Raw genomic sequence first — 17546 nt, forward strand, 5'->3', positions numbered from 1 at the left:
ATAATAAAGAGTGTAAGATAATAGGCCAGCTTTGGAACTCATGTTTGAATCCTTTTCTAGCATTTTGGGGTGGGTTTTTTTTTTTGGAAGCATTCTAAAAAGTCGAACGTACTCAGAAATGGTAAGAACTGTATTTCTTCATACACACACACACACACACACACACACACACACACATATATATACACACACACACACACATATATATACAATATATACATATACACGGCTTTTTTTGTCATAGAACGCCCAGAACGGAGTTCCGGCACCTTTTTTGGATGGAACCTTGTAGGGTAGGCAAGGCGGGTTGTATGACGTGTGTGAGTTGTTCTGGCACCTTTTTCTTTTACAAAAAAAGCACCGGATATACATATACATATGTGCATGTATACGTGTAGGTATGTATGTGTATATATATAATTTTTTTTGGATTGCTAAGAAAGAATTAAGGGAGACTGATAGGCATTTCAAACTTATTTGTTTTCATCAGTCAGCCATACCCTTCTGAGATTCGAACCTGGGCTGATTTGCACATTAGGCACTTGTTTTCACCTCTGGGCCACAGGCTCTTTCTCGCTTTGTTAGCTGAGAAGCAAGGGAGATATGTGTTAAATGTTTGTTAAGTGTTTAGATTACCTTGCTAGGCCCCAAACCTGGGACAAATCTTTTATTTCCTGTGTCAGCCTAACCCAAAGCCATTTAACTTTGTATTTTATATTGATGTGATTTTAAAATGCCCTGTAAACCGCCCCGAGTCCTTCGGGAAAGGGCGGTATATAAATCTAATAAAATCTAAATCTAAATCTAAATCTAAATCTAAATCTATCTATCTATCTATCTATCTATCTATCTATCTATCTATCTATATACACACACATACACACACAAATATATATACACACACAAATATGTGTGTGTATGTATATATATATATAATGTATGTGTGTGTGTATATGTATATATGTATATATATATATGTATAAAGGTATATATGTATATATATATATGTACGCATAAATATATATATGTATATGTATGTGTATATATATAAGTATGCATATATATGTATATAGGTATGTATATAAACACACACACACATATATATGTATGCACACACATATAGCATATACATACACACACATATATATATATGTATACACACACATATACATATTATATACACACACACAAACACACTGGTCTATTTTTATTTTTAAAAACACGAGCCCCCCTCATCTCGCCAGGCCTCCCATTTCACTCTGAAAATATATACACATACACACACAAATATATACACACACACACACAAATATGTGTGTGTGTGTATGTATATATATATAATGTATGTATGTGTGTGTGTGTGTATGTATGTGTGTATATGTATATATACATTATATATATATATATATATATATATGTGTGTGTGTGTGTGTGTGTGTATGTATAAAGGTATATATGTATATAAATGTACGCATACATATATATATATGTATATGTATGTGTATATATATGTATATATATGTATATATGTATATACACACACACATATATATGTATGCACACACATATAGCATATACATACACACACACATATATATATGTATACACAAACATATACATATTATATATACACAAACACACACTTTGGTCTATTTTTATTTTTAAAAACACGAGCCCCCCCATCTCGCCCGGCCTCCCATTTCACTCTGAAAATATATACACATACACACAGAAATATATACACACACACACAAATATGTTTGTGTGTGTATGTATATATATATAATGTATGTGTGTGTGTGTGTATGTATGTATATGTATATATATATATATATATATATATATATATATATATATATATATATATATATATATATATATATATATATATATATATATGTATAAAGGTATATATGTATATAAATGTACGCATACATATATATATGTATATGTATGTGTATATATATGTATATATATGTATATACACACACAAACACACACACACATATATATGTATGCACACACATATAGCATATACATACACACACACATATATATATGTATACACAAACATATACATATTATATATACACAAACACACACTTTGGTCTATTTTTATTTTTAAAAACACGAGCCCCCCCATCTCTCCAGGCCTCCCATTTCACTCTGAAAAACAATAAAAAAATAAGAGAGAATAAAATGAGGATCGGAGGCAGAAGCCAAACTTCCGCTCCCCTTTTATTGTTTATATCAGAGAAAGGATTACAAAACGTAATTTATACTTTGCCTCGTGACGCTACTAAAATGATTTGTCTACTCTTTTTATTTTCCACACACCCCCAAACCCTCCCCCACCAGCGTTTCCGTTATTTAAAACTAAAACCATCCCGATAATTTGGTATTTCGCCGAAAGAGACTGAGGTCCAGGCGGGGACGCCCCCCCCCACTCTCCAATGTCTGGGCCCTTCTGAGGCTCTGCGGATCGCGGCCTTTCACACACACAAAAAAAGCATTGTGGGTCTTTGTGACGCTTGTGAACAAGGATCGGAGTGTGCGTTGGGCACAGCCGAAGAAGCCTTGAAAGGAACAAGGAGAGCCAGGCCTTCCGGGACGGAAATCGGAGTAAATTAGGTGTCGTTGGCTGCAGCCCGGGGGGGGGGGCATGAACCGTTCAGAACCAGGTCACAGACACGAGCGGCAGGTGAGAGCGCGTGCGCGCCATTTGTGCGAACGGCATGCAGGAGTGCCTACCGCTCGCTCAAACGGAGCTGCATGCGCTCGTACGGGACCATCCCTTCTCCCTGCTCGCCGTGCCAGTCAGGGGAACACTGGTGTGGGTGCGCGTGTGGCGCCAGATATGGGTCTTGCAGCCAAAGTTACGGGTGCCAGTGGGCGCAGATGTACAGGCACAGCCTGGTATGAACCTCCTGGCGCTGTTCGGGCAGGGGCTGCAGAAGCGGCGGACGAGCAGCGGGTGAGAGCGCGCACATTTGCGCGAGTGGCGTACACGGGTGCCTACCGCTCGCTCAAACGGAGCTGTACGTGCTCGTACGGGACCATCCCTTCTCCCCACTCGCTGCGCCGGTCACCCAATCGGTGAAACCGGGCAAGGGTGCACTGGTGTGGGTGCGCTCGTGGCGCCAGAGGTGGGCCTTGCGGCCGAAGCTGTGGTGGATGCAGATGTACAGGTGCAGCACAGCCCTGAACCACCCGGTGCAGTTTCGAAAGGGGCTGCGGAAGCGGTGGGCGAGAGCGCGCACCATCTGCGCAAGCGGCGTGCACGAGTGCCTGCCGCTCACTCAAATGGAGCGCCGGGCAAGCCAACGCTCTCGCCTGGCCAATCGCACAGGCTCATCCTCTCTCCCTGCTCACCGTGCCAGTCCGCCAAGTTGGAAAACTTGGGGAGTTCTGCTCTCAAGGTCGAAACGTTGTAAATTGCCAGGAAGTAAAAATGTCCTTTTCAGCTCGCAAGGTTGGCCTTTTTCCTGCCACCCCCAGGCTTCTGAAATGTTCCGTGCTGGATCAATGGCTGCTCGAAAGGACGAAGGGCACCTCAAGCTACGTTGATGACGGCATAAAGCGGGAGAGGATTTGGGGGGGCAGGGTCCTCACTGCCAAGGAGACTCCAGAGCCATGGGTAACAGGAGAGGCGGGCGCTGCTCGACCGGCTGCAGCAGGGAATTCTGCGGCAAGGCGGTCACCCAACCGGTGGAGGTGGGCAAGGGTGCGCTGGTGTGGGTGCGCTCGTGGCGCAAGAGATGGGTCTTGCGGCTGAAGCTGCGGGCGCAGTGGGTGCAGATGTACGGGCGCAGACCGGTGTGAACCGCTTGGTGCCGCACCAGGTTGGTCTTGGAGCTGAAACGCCGGGGACACTGGGTGCAGGCGTGGGGGCGCAGCCCCGTGTGCACGGCCTCGTGGCGGGCCAGGTGCGACTTGCGGCTGAAGGCGCGCCCGCACAGAGGGCAGACAAAGGGGCGCTGACCAGCGTGGGATTTGACGTGCGCCAGCAGGCTGGCTCGGGTGCTGAAGGCCCGCCCGCACTGGGCGCAGGCATAGGGGCGCTCGGCCGAGTGCTGGTTGCGCCAGTGTCTCTGCAGGTGGCGTTTGTGGGCGAAGCAACGGCCACACTCGTTGCAGGGGAAGGGGCGCTGCCCCGTGTGGCCCCCGCACTGGTGGGCGGCTAGCCCGGCCCGGTGCGCAAAGCTGCGCTCGCAGTGGGGGCAGGCGTAGGGGAGCAGGCCCATGTGACCACGCAGGTGGGCTGTCAGGTGACGCTTGTCGCTGAAACCCCGGCCGCATTCGGCGCAGGAGAAGGGGCGCCCGCCCTCAGCGTGCAGCCGCTGGTGGGACGCCAGGTTCTTCCGCCAGGCGAAGGCTTTCCCGCAATCGGAACACAGGAACGGCTTCTCTTCGGGTTGCTGACTGGCCCCCGCGTCCTCCTCAGATTCGACCTTGCCCACCTGCTCCAGATATGGGGGACCGTCCGAGATCGGCACCCCGCACAGGGCTCTACAACTTGCTGGGTCCAGAAAGGCTTCTCCCATGGGCCGGTCCTCCCTCTCCGCACCCGGCATCCCACCCAGCTCGGGTTCAGACTCCGCCTTAAACAGGAGGGGGCCCGGATGGGGCTCCGTATGCCCTGCGCAGGAGGGGGGGAACTTCCCCAGCTCCATCCCGGGCCCGTACGGGAAGCTGACTTGCGGGTGGTCACCCTGAACCCTACAGCTCTGTCCCAGGACAGCGGAGGTGGCCAGGGTGTCTCCAGAAAGGGCTACGTTCCCCGCAAGGCCGAGCTCGAGGCTGTTCCCGCACAAAGGGGCGGCTTGGCCCAACGCCGCCAGGTCTCCGACGCGGGCCGCCTCCTCTTCGTGCAGCCGTTGATGGCGCAGCAGGTGTCGGCGGTGAACGAAGCTGCGGGGGCAGAGCGCACAGGCGTGGGGCCGCTCGCCGGTGTGGGTGAGCTGGTGGCGCACCAGGTGGGTCTTCTTGCGGAAGCTCTTGGGGCACCGGTCACAAGGGAAGGGGCGCTCGCCGGTGTGCACCCGCTCGTGGGAACCCAGGTGAATCTTTTGAGAGAAACGCCGGCCGCAGTGGGTGCAGGCGAAGGGGCGCTCGCCGGTGTGGACCCGGGCGTGGCGGGTCAGGTGCGCCTTCTTGCCAAAGGCCTTGCCGCACTGCAGGCAGGCGAAGGGGCGTGGGCGGGGGTCCCCAAGGCTGCCCCCGAGCGGGGCGGCGGGATGCTCGCAGCGGGGGCAGCCCAGCGACTTATCCTCGCTCAACATTTGCCACTGTTGCAGGGCCAGCCCGGAAAGTTCTCCCAGCCCGGCTGCGTCCTTGTACTCTGATCCGGGGATGCGGCCTTCCGACTTGCAGGCGCTGGCCAGGGGCAGTCCTGACAGCATCGCCTCAGTGCTCAGCCCGGCCGGCCACTCGGCGTAGTCGTCGGCTTCCACTTTCACCGTCCGGATGAGCCAGTCTCCTGTGGGACGGGGTTCAAGGTCAGAAGGCGCGAATGTTAAGAAGAGACTAGGCCACCATTTGTCCGAAATGGTGTAGGGTCTCCTGCCTGAGCAGGGAGGGGGTTGGACTAGAAGACCTCCAAGGTCCCTTCCAATAATTGTTATTCTTCTTATTATTACATGGAATCGGTCCGAATAAATTAGAATTAGGGGTCAATCTGAGGTTAAATCCCTGTGAGCACTGGGGGAGACTCTAGATTGGCGGCTCGGAAGGAAAGGAAGGGGGAGGCAGGGGGCTGCGTGCACGCACATACGATGCAAACGGGTGCGGGGCGAGTTCACACGCAACGCGGGGGACGGGCCCAGCGCCGCACAGAAGCTGGGCACGGGCCTAGCCTCCGCGCGGCCGCTGGGCACGGGCCTAGCCTCCGGGCGACCGCTGGGCACGGGCCTAGCCTCCGCGCGGCCGCTGGGCACGGGCCTAGCCTCCGGGCGACCGCTGGGCACGGGCCTAGCCTCCGCGCGACCGCTGGGCACGGGCCTAGCCTCCGCGCGACCGCTGGCCACGGGCCTAGCCTCCGCGCGACCGCTGGGCACGGGCCTAGCCTCCGCGCGACCGCTGGGCACGGGCCTAGCCTCCGCGCGACCGCTGGGCACGGGCCTAGCCTCTGCGCAGACGCTGGGCACGGGCCTAGCGCTCACACGACACTCAGGGTGAGCTTAGCATTTGTGTGACCCTCAGGGTGTGTTTAGCACCCGCGCAATGCTGCGCTAGCGCGAATTAGAGGAGCGCGCGCGCACACACACGCACACGTGTGCGCGCCCTGGCCAGCCATTCACATGGCTTAGTGGCCCTCCACGTTCCGGTCTTGGCCCACAGAGGTTGGGGACCCCTGCTCTTGGCTGCTGTGTACCTCAGCCTGGCCTACCTCGCAGGGTGATGGTTGGGAGACGTAAGAAAGAAGGGATTACCCGCGGCTCCAGCATGGGAGGCTGGTTGCCAAACGGAAGAGGCGAGGACCGACCGACTTTCTTCCCGAGCCACTGAGGTGAGATACGAGAGCAGTCTGCGTAAACTCAGAGGCACCCTCCCACAGGATCGACAAGGCGCGGGTTCTGGATTTCTCCGGCGTGACGCCATGCCTCACCTGGACAGCTCTTGGTGGGGTCCTTTGGGTCTTCGGGCCCACCGGGCTTCTCGGCTGCCTCCTGGAACCGCTGGTCCCCCTTGACGGCTGGTTCGAAGCCGGGAGGGCCAGAATCTGGCAAAGGAGGCCAAATCAAGAGAGAAGATACAAGTAAATCAAAAGAATATTTTAAAAAATCCCCATAAAATAAAACCAGCAGTTAAAAGTAAAATAAAATAAAATAAAATAACAAAAAAATGAAATGTCCAAATCGAATAAAAGCCAAAAGAAGAAAGAAGAGAGAATCAAAAATAAAATAAGAATACCATCATACCGTTTATATACCGTCCTTCGGGAGAAGAGCGGTATATAAATCCAATAATATAAATACCATCATACCGTTTATATACCGTCCTTCGGGAGAAGGGCGGTATATAAATCCAATAATAATATAAATACCATCATACCGTTTATATACCGTCCTTCGGGAGAAGGGCGGTATATAAATCCAATAATAATATAAATACCATCATACCGTTTATATACCGTCCTTCGGGAGAAGAGCGGTATATAAATCCAATAATAATATAAATACCATCATACCGTTTATATACCGTCCTTCGGGAGAAGGGCGGTATATAAATCCAATAATAATATAAATACCATCATACCGTTTATATACCGTCCTTCGGGAGAAGGGCGGTATATAAATCCAATAATAATATAAATACCATCATACCGTTTATATACCGTCCTTCGGGAGAAGAGCGGTATATAAATCCAATAATAATATAAATACCATCCTACCGTTTATATACCGTCCTTCGGGAGAAGAGCGGTATATAAATCCAATAATAATATAAATACCATCATATCGTTTATATACCGTCCTTCGGGAGAAGGGCGGTATATAAATCCAATAATAATAATAAAATAAAACAAAAGTCGCACTCCAACGAAGTAAAACGAAAATAATTAAAAAAAATCAAAGAGGTGAAAGTGGCATGAGGTAAAAATAAAAGGAAACGAATGGAAATGAAACCAACACAATAAATGAAAACAAATCAAATAGAAATAAAAATAAAATAAAAAATAAAACAACGGAATCAAATCAAATCAAACCAAAAAAAAGCCAAACAATAAAAAAAAATGGAATAAACTAAACTAAAGTAAGGTAAAATAAAATAACAAAATAAAATCACGATGAAATGAAACTAATAAAATAAATGATTCAAATCAAAACAATAAAAGAAAATAGAATTAAAATGAAATATAAAATTTAAATTAGATTAAATTAAATTAAAATGAAATAAATAAAACAGAAAGAAAGCAATGAAATAAAAATAAAATAAAAAACAAAAATTAGATAAAATAAATAAATTAAATCAAAATAAAATAAAAATTATATATAATAAAAATAAAATAAATCAAATCAAAATTGAAATAAAATACAAAATTAGATTAAATTAAATTAAAATAAAATATGAAATAAAAATAAAATAAAATAAATAAATCAAATCAAACAAAATAAAATTGAAATAAAATATAATAAAATAAAATTTAAATTAGATTAAATTAAAATAAAATAACTAAAATATGAAATAAAAATAAACAATAAATAAATTAAACCAAAATAAAGTAAAATAAAACAAAATTAAATTAAAATAAAATATAATAAAATTGAAATAAAATTAAATAAATAAAATTAAAATAAAATATGAAATAAAATAAAATAAAATAAAGAATAAAATAAATAAAACACAAAATAATAAAATAAAATAAAATAAATAAAATTAAAATTAAATATAATGAAATAAAAATAAAATAATAAATAACAATAAATAAAATAAGATAAAATAAATAAATTAAATCAAAACAAAATAAAAGTGATAAATAAAAATAAAATAAAATAAATCAAATCAAAATAAAATTGAAATAAAATATAAAATTAGATTAAATTAAGATAAATAAAATATGAAATAAAATAAAATAAAATAAATCAAATGAAATCAAAGAAAATAAAATTGAAATAAAATATAATAAATTAAAATTAAAATTAGATTAAATTAAAATAAAAATATGAAATAAATAAAAAAATAAATAAATCAAAATAAAGTAAAATAAAACAAAACAAAATAAAAATAAAATATAATAACATTAAAATAAAATAAAATAAAATCTGAAATAAAAATAAAATAAATAATAAAATAAAACACAAAGTAATAAAATTAAATTAAATAAATAAAATTAAAATTAAATGTAATGAAATAAAATAAAATAAAGAATAAAATAAGAAAATAAACACAAAATCAAATAATAATAAAATAAAATAAAATAATAAAATAAAATAAAATAAGATAAAATAAATACAAAATAAAATAATAATAAAATAAAACAATATAAATACAATACAACAGAATAAAACGGAGAACAGTAGGGCTCCAGGATGGATGCTTTCAAATGCCTATAATTGTTATTTTGCAAATAACTCAAGATGGCGACATATCAAACACACTTTCCTTCTCCTCTTTTGCCCACAACAACAACTCTGCAAGGTGGGTCGGGATGAGAAAGAGGAATGCCCAAAGTCACCCAATCATCTTTCCTGCCTAAGGCGGGACTAGAACTCCCCGTCGCCTGGCGATTGGCCCCAAGTCTCCCAGCCGGCTTTCCGGCCTAAGGCGGGACTAGAACTCCCCGTCGCCTGGTGATTGGCCCCAAGTCTCCCAGCCGGCTTTCCGGCCTAAGGCAGGACTAGAACTCCCCGTCGCCTGGTGATTGGCCCCAAGTCTCCTAGCTGGCTATCCTGCCTACGGCGGGACTAGAACTCCCTGTCGCCTGGTGATTGGCTCCAAGTCTCCCAGCTGGCTTTCCGGCCTAAGGCGGGACTAGAACTCCCCGTCGCCTGGTGATTGGCCCGAAGTCTCCCAGCTGGCTATCCTGCCTAAGGCGGGACTAGAACTCCCCGTCGCCTGGTGATTGGCCCTAAGTCTCCTAGCTGGCTTTCCGGCCTAAGGCGGGACTAGAACTCCCCGTTGCCTGGTGATTGGCCCCAAGTCTCCCAGCTGGCTATCCTGCCTACGGCAGGACTAGAACTCCCTGTCGCCTGGTGATTGGCCCCAAGTCTCCTAGCTGGCTATCCTGCCTACGGCGGGACTAGAACTCCCTGTCGCCTGGTGATTGGCCCCAAGTCTCCTAGCTGGCTTTCCTGCCTACGGTGGGACTAGAACTCCCCGTCGCCTGGTGATTGGCTCCAAGTCTCCCAGCTGGCTTTCATGCCTAAGGCGGGACTAGAACTCCCCGTCGCCTGGTGATTGGCCCCAAGTCTCCCAGCCGGCTTTCCTGCCTAAGGCAGGACTAGAACTCCCCGTCGCCTGGCGATTGGCCCCAAGTCTCCTAGCTGGCTTTCCGGCCTAAGGCGGGACTAGAACTCCCCGTCGCCTGGCGATTGGCCCCAAGTCTCCCAGCCGGCTTTCCGGCCTAAGGCGGGACTAGAACTCCCCGTCGCCTGGTGATTGGCCCCAAGTCTCCCAGCCCGCTTTCCCGCCTAAGGCGGGACTAGAACTCCCCGTCGCCTGGTGATTGGCTCCAAGTCTCCCAGCTGGCTTTCCTGCCTAAGGCGGGACTAGAACTCCCCGTCTCCCGCTTTCTAAGCTGTTGCCTTAACCAGTAGCCCCCTAGGATCTAGCTGACAAGCTCCTGTCACCCAGGATTCGCCCTCGGAACCCCAGACACCCCGCCTTCCCTCTCCCCCCCCGCCGGTTGGCGTACGGACCTGCATCAGGCGTGTGCCGGGCCTCCGCTGCCCCCTGCCCCTTGCCTGGCAAGAGACCCCCTTCGCGGGGGGGCATCTCCGGTTTGCCGAGCGGTGCGCCTGCGGAAGGAGGAGAAGCAAAAGGGGGGAACCGTTGGAAGGGACCTCGGAGGTCATCTAGCCCGACCCCCTGCTCGAGCAGGAGATCCTTACAGAATGACAGAGATGGAAGGGACCTCGGAGGTCATCTAGCCCGACCCTCTGCTCGAGCAGGAGATCCTTCCAGAATGACAGGGATGGAAGGGACCTCGGAGGTCATCTAGCCCGACCCCCTGCTCGAGCAGGAGATCCTTACAGAATGACAGGGATGGAAGGGACCTCGGAGGTCATCTAGCCCGACCCTCTGCTCGAGCAGGAGATCCTTACAGAATCAGATTTGGAAGGGACCTCGGAGGTCATCTAGCCCGACCCCCTGATCGAGCAGATCCTTACAGAATGACAGGGATGGAAGGGACCTCGGAGATCATCTAGCCCGACCCCCTGATCGAGCAGGAGATCCTTACAGAATGACAGGAATGGAAGGGACCTCGGAGGTCATCTAGCCCGACCCTCTGCTCGAGCAGGAGATCCTTACAGAATCAGATTTGGAAGGGACCTCGGAGGTCATCCAGCCCAACCCCCTGACGGAGCAGGAGATCCTTCCAGAATGACAAGAGATGGAAGGGACCTCGGAGGTCATCTAGCCCAACCCCCTGACGGAGCAGGAGATCCTTACAGAATGACAAGAGATGGAAGGGACCTCGGAGGTCATCTAGCCCGACCCCCTGACGGAGCAAGAGATCCTTCCAGAATGACAGAGATGGAAGGGACCTCAGAGGTCATCTAGCCCGACCCCCTGATCGAGCAGGAGATCCTTACAGAATCAGATTTGGAAGGGACCTCGGAGGTCATCTAGCCCGACCCCCTGATCGAGCAGATCCTTACAGAATGACAGATTTGGAAGGGACCTCGGAGGTCATCTAGCCCAACCCCGTGATCGAGCAGATCCTTACAGAATCACAGATTTGGAAGGGACCTCGGAGGTCATCTAGCCCGACCCCCTGATCGAGCAGATCCTTACAGAATCACAGATTTGGAAGGGACCTCGGAGGTCATCTAGCCCAACCCCCTGACGGAGCAGGAGATCCTTACAGAATGACAGGGACGGAAGGGACCTCGGAGGTCATCTAGCCCGACCCTCTGCTCGAGCAGGAGATCCTTACAGAATGACAGGGATGGAAGGGACCTCAGAGGTCACATAGCCTGACCCCCTGACGGAGCAGGAGATCCTTACAGAATGACAGGGATGGAAGGGACCTCGGAGGTCATCTAGCCCGACCCCCTGACGGAGCAGGAGATCCTTACAGAATGACAGGGATGGAAGGGACCTCGGAGGTCATCTAGCCCAACCCCCTGATCGAGCAGGAGATCCTTACAGAGTCACAGATTTGGAAGGGACCTCGGAGGTCATCTAGCCCAACCCCCTGACGGAGCAGGAGATCCTTCCAGAATGACAAGAGATGGAAGGGACCTCGGAGGTCATCTAGCCCAACCCCCTGACAGAGCAGGAGATCCTTACAGAATGACAGGGATGGAAGGGACCTCGGAGGTCATCTAGCCCAACCCCCTGATCGAGCAGGAGATCCTTACAGAGTCACAGATTTGGAAGGGACCTCGGAGGTCATCTAGCCCAACCCCCTGATCGAGCAGGAGATCCTTACAGAATGACAGGAATGGAAGGGACCTCGGAGGTCATCTAGCCCGACCCTCTGCTCGAGCAGGAGATCCTTACAGAATCAGATTTGGAAGGGACCTCGGAGGTCATCTAGCCCGACCCCCTGATCGAGCAGGAGATCCTTACAGAATGACAGGAATGGAAGGGACCTCGGAGGTCATCTAGCCCGACCCTCTGCTCGAGCAGGAGATCCTTACAGAATGACAGGGGTGGAAGGGACCTCGGAGGTCATCTAGCCCAACCCCCTGCTCGAGCAGGAGATCCTTACAGAATGACAGGAATGGAAGGGACCTCGGAGGTCATCTAGCCCGACCCCCTGATCGAGCAGGAGATCCTTACAGAATGACAGGAATGGAAGGGACCTCGGAGGTCATCTAGCCCGACCCTCTGCTCGAGCAGGAGATCCTTACAGAATGACAGGGATGGAAGGGACCTCGGAGGTCATCTAGCCCGACCCCCTGATCGAGCAGGAGATCCTTACAGAATGACAGGAATGGAAGGGACCTCGGAGGTCATCTAGCCCGACCCTCGGCTCGAGCAGGAGATCCTTACAGAATGACAGGGGTGGAAGGGACCTCGGAGGTCATCTAGCCCGACCCTCTGCTCGAGCAGGAGATCCTTACAGAATGACAGGGATGGAAGGGACCTCGGAGGTCATCTAGCCTGACCCTCTGCTCGAGCAGGAGATCCTTACAGAATGACAGGGATGGAAGGGACCTCAGAGGTCACATAGCCTGACCCCCTGACGGAGCAGGAGATCCTTACAGAATGACAGGGATGGAAGGGACCTCGGGGGTCATCTAGCCCAACCCCCTGATCGAGCAGGAGATCTTTACAGAATGACAGGGATGGAAGGGACCTCGGAGGTCATCTAGCCCAACCCTCTGCTCAAGCAGAAGACCCCTTACACAATCACAGAATTACAGATTTGGAAGGGACCTCGGAGGTGATCTAGCCCAACCCCCTGACCGAGCAGGAGATCGTTACAGAATGACAGAGATGGAAGGGACCTCGGAGGTCATCTAGCCCAACCCCTTGCTCAAGGTGAGAGAAAAAGACGACTTACCCGGAGCCATCGCAGTGCCGTAATTCTCCCGCATGGCGTCGTGCCGTCCCGTCCAGCCTCGCCAGTGTCCGGGCACTGGATGAAAAGCCGGGTCCTCGGCCCGCACCGGCACCTAGGGAACCAAAGCCGGCTGGGGATTAGGATCCTGGGAGTACCCCCTCTTTACCTCAGCCCCCTCCCCAATCCAGCCCTGCCCACTTCAGGGGGGGAGGGTTGGCTGCTCTTTGCAAAAATGCCGGGGGATCGGCTACCCGTACGACCCCCGTAGTCCTCGACTTACGACCGCAATCGAAACTTGCCCCATTTCCGTCGCTAAGCGAGACACTTGCCCCCAGCCCCTCCCAGTTCAGTGAATCCCTTTTAAGTTAATGCAGGTACGGCAGCTCAGTTAGTGACCGTGGGGACGTTACAAATGTCATCGCCGGGGGGGGGCGTTTTTCACACACTTGTGACCGTGGCAGAAGGTTGGTGACTGACTCATATGGATGACCCTTGGCAGGAAGGAAGGAAGGAAGGAAGGAAGGAAGGAAGGAAGGAAGGAAGGAAGGAAGGAAGGAAGGATTGATTCTGTACAAATTTCTTCTGTGTCCAATGACACTTGGGAAAGAAAGAAAGAGAAAGAAAAAGAAAGAAAGAAAGAAAGAAAGAAAGAAAGAAAGAAAGAAAGAAAGAAAGAGATTCTGTACAAATTCCCTGCATGTCCAATGATACTTGGGAAAGAAAGAAAGAGAAAGAAAAAGAAAGAAAAAGAAAGAACAGATAGAAAGAAAGAAAGAAAGAAAGAAGAAAGAAGATAGATAGAAAGAAAGAAAGAAAGAAAGAAAGAAAGAAGAAAGAACAGATAGAAAGAAAGAAAGAAAGAAGAAAGAACAGATAGAAAGAAAGAAAGAAAGAAAGAAGAAAGAAGAGATAGAAAGAAAGAAAGAAAGAAAGAAAGAAAGAAAGAAAGAAAGAGTAAAAAAGGATCCTGTACAAATTCCTTGCGTGTCCAATGACACTTGGGAAAGAAAGAAAGAAAGAAAGAAAGAAAGAAAGAAAGAAAGAAAGAAAGAGAGAAAGAAAGAACAGATAGAAAGAAAGCATGGGAAAGAAAGGAAATGAGGAAAAGATGAGAGAGGGAAGTAGGAAGTCTGTTAGAAGAAAAGGAAGGAAGGAAGGGAAAGAAAGGAAGGAAGGGAAAAAAGCAAGGGAAAAAAGAAAGGAGAGAGGCTGCGAGAGAAGGGAAGGAATGAAAGGCAGAAGGAAAGGAGGGGAAATAGGAAAAAGAAGGAAGAAAAATGAGAAAGGAAGGAAGGAAGGAAGGAAGGAAGGAAGGAAGGAAGGAAGGAAAGACCACAGGGATGTGGCAAGAGTCTCTCCCAACCCCCCTTTTTTCTTTCTTTCCTTCCTTCCTTCCGCCAACCCCTCGGACGGGGGGGGGGGCTCCCAAAGACCCCTTCCCTCATTTTAACATCCTTCTGAAAAAAACAGGACAATTGCTCCAAACTGGGGGGAGGAGAAGACCGGAGGGTTGGACTAGATGACCTCCAAGGTCCCTTCGAACATTATCTATCTATCTATCTATCTATCTATCTATCTATCTATCTATCTATCTATATGTGCAAGGCGAGCTGATGCCAGTTATCTATCTATTTATCTATCTATCTATCTATCTATCTATCTATCTATCTATCTATCTATCTATCCTGTCTGTTCTATCTATCTATCTATCTATCTATCTATCTATCTATCTATCTATCTATCTATCTATCTATCTATCTATCTATCATCTATCCTGTGTCTCTATCTATCCTGTGTATCTATCTATCTATCTATCTATCTATCTATCTATCTATCTATCTATCTATCTATCTATCTATCTATCTATCCTGTCTGATCTATCTATCTATCTATCTATCTATCTATCTATCTATCTATCTATCTATCTATCCTGTGTCTCTATCTATCCTGTGTATCTATCTATCTATCTATCTATCTATCTATCTATCTATCTATCTATCTATCTATCTATCTATCTATCTATCTATCTATCTATCTATCCTGTGTCTCTATCTATCCTGTGTCTCATCTATCTATCTATCTATCTATCTATCTATCTATCTATCTATCTATCTATCTATCTATCTATCTATCTATCTATATGTGCAAGGCGAGCTGATGCCAGTTATCTATCTATCTATCTATCTATCTATCTATCTATCTATCTATCTATCTATCTATCTATCTATCTATCCTGTGTCTCTATCTATCCTGTGTCTCTATCTATCCTGTGTCTCTCTCTATCTATCTATCTATCTATCTATCTATCTATCTATCTATCTATCTATCTATCTATCTATCTATCTATCATCTATCCTGTGTCTCTATCTATCCTGTGTCTCTATCTATCTATCTATCTATCTATCTATCTATCTATCTATCTATCTATCTATCTATCTATCCTGTGTCTCTTATCTATCCTGTGTCTCTATCTATCTATCTATCTATCTATCTATCTATTTATTATTGGGACTTATATGCCGCCCTATTGCGGCTAACCACAATCAAAACGACAATACAAAAGTCATTGCTAGTTCCCGCTATCCGATTTATTCTCATTATATGCCATTACTCTTATTATTATTAGATTCTAATATCCTATTCTATTGATCATCATCATCATCATCATCATCGTTATGACCCCTAAGACTGAGGGGTTTTTAATTGGGTTTGAAAGAAGTGTTAACTTTTGGGCTTAAATGTAATGAATTGTTTTAAATTTATTTCGACTTTTGCATTGTCTGGTTTGAATTGCCCTGTAAACCGCCCTGAGTCCTATGGGGAATAGGGCGGTCTATAAGTCAAATAAATAATAATAATAAAATAATTATACGCCATTACTATTATTATTACATTCTAATATCCTATTCTAACATTCTATTCTATTTATCATCATCATTATATTCCATTACTATTATTATACTCTAATATCCTATCCTATTCTATTTATCAATATATTCTATTACTAGCATTATTGTATTCTAATATCCTCTTCTAACATTCTATTCTATTATTATCATCGCCAGCGTTATTATATTCTAATATTCTATTATTATTTACTGTTATTATGGTTCTAAAATCCAATTCTAATTATTATTGTACTCTAATATCATATTCTAACATTCTATTCATTAGCATCATCATATTCTATTACTAGCATTATTACATTCTAATATCCTAGTCTAACATTCTATTGTTTCATTATATTCCATTACTATTGTTATGCTCTAATAACCTATCCTATTCTATTCATTATCATCAATATATTCTATTACTAGCATTATTACATTCTAATATCCTAGTCTAACATTCTATTCTGCTTATCATCATTGTATTCCACTACAATTATTATAATAATATCCTATTCTATTTATTATCAATATATTCTATTACTAGCATTATATTCTAATATCCTCTTCTAACATTTCATTCTATTATCATTGCCATCGTTATTATATTCTAATATTCTATTATTTATTGTTATTATTGTTCTAAAATCCAATTCTAATTATTATACTCTAATATCCTCTTCTAACATTCTATCCATTAGCATCATCATATTCTATTACTATTATATTCCGATATCCTATTCTAACATTCTATTCTATTTATTAGCATCATCACCATCACCATCGTTATATTCTTTTTCTATTATTATTACTATTATTTTATTACAATATTATTAGATTATTATTATTTTATTACAATATTATTACATTATTATTATTATTATATTATTATTTCATTATTATTTTATTACAATATTATTAGATTATTATTATTTTATTACAATATTATTATTACATTATTATTATTATTTTATTACAATATTATTATTATTACATTATTACTATTATTATTTTATTACAATATTATTATTATTACATTATTATTTTATTACAATATTATTATTACATTATTATTATTTTATTACAATATTATTATTATTACATTATTACTATTATTATTATATTGCAATATTATTATTATTACATTATTATTTTATTACAATATTACATTATTATTATTTTATTACAATATTATTACATTATTACATTAATATTATTATTATTATATTACAATATTATCATTATTACATTATTATTATTATATTATTATTACATTATGATTTTATTACAATATTAGATTATTATTATTTTATTACAATATTATTATTACATTATTATTATTATTTTATTACAATATTATTACATTACTATTATTATTATTATATTACAATATTATTACATTATTATTATATTATTTTATTACATTATTATTATTATTTTAGTACAATATTATTATATGATTATTTTATTAGAATATT

General features: G+C 44.3%; 2 protein-coding genes across 2 annotated transcripts in view; one reads left to right on the forward strand and one right to left on the reverse strand.

Moving 5' to 3' along the window:
- Nucleotides 1–2171: 2171 nt before the first annotated feature.
- On the reverse strand, nt 2172–13980 carry ZNF467 (zinc finger protein 467). The gene is made up of 4 exons (XM_083379988.1): nt 13181–13980; nt 10362–10460; nt 6608–6721; nt 2172–5479 (listed from the first exon to the last, which is right to left on the reverse strand). Exons 1-4 carry the CDS (start codon nt 13212–13214, stop codon nt 3609–3611), a joined length of 2118 nt encoding a protein of 705 aa, XP_083236114.1. The 5' UTR covers nt 13215–13980; the 3' UTR covers nt 2172–3608.
- The window catches only part of LOC310650484 (SCO-spondin-like), a gene marked incomplete at its 5' end in the record, with an annotated part of 163300 nt that continues 159166 nt past the window's right edge, over nt 13413–17546 (forward strand). The window contains one exon of the mRNA XM_083380033.1: nt 13413–13433. Within this exon, the coding sequence (XP_083236159.1) occupies nt 13413–13433 (21 nt within the window). The remainder of the gene's footprint in view (nt 13434–17546) is intronic.

The sequence above is a fragment of the Vipera ursinii genome, assembly GCF_947247035.1.
Source record: "Vipera ursinii genome assembly, contig: SUPER_Z_unloc_1, whole genome shotgun sequence".
NCBI classification, from domain to species: Eukaryota; Metazoa; Chordata; class Lepidosauria; order Squamata; family Viperidae; genus Vipera; species Vipera ursinii.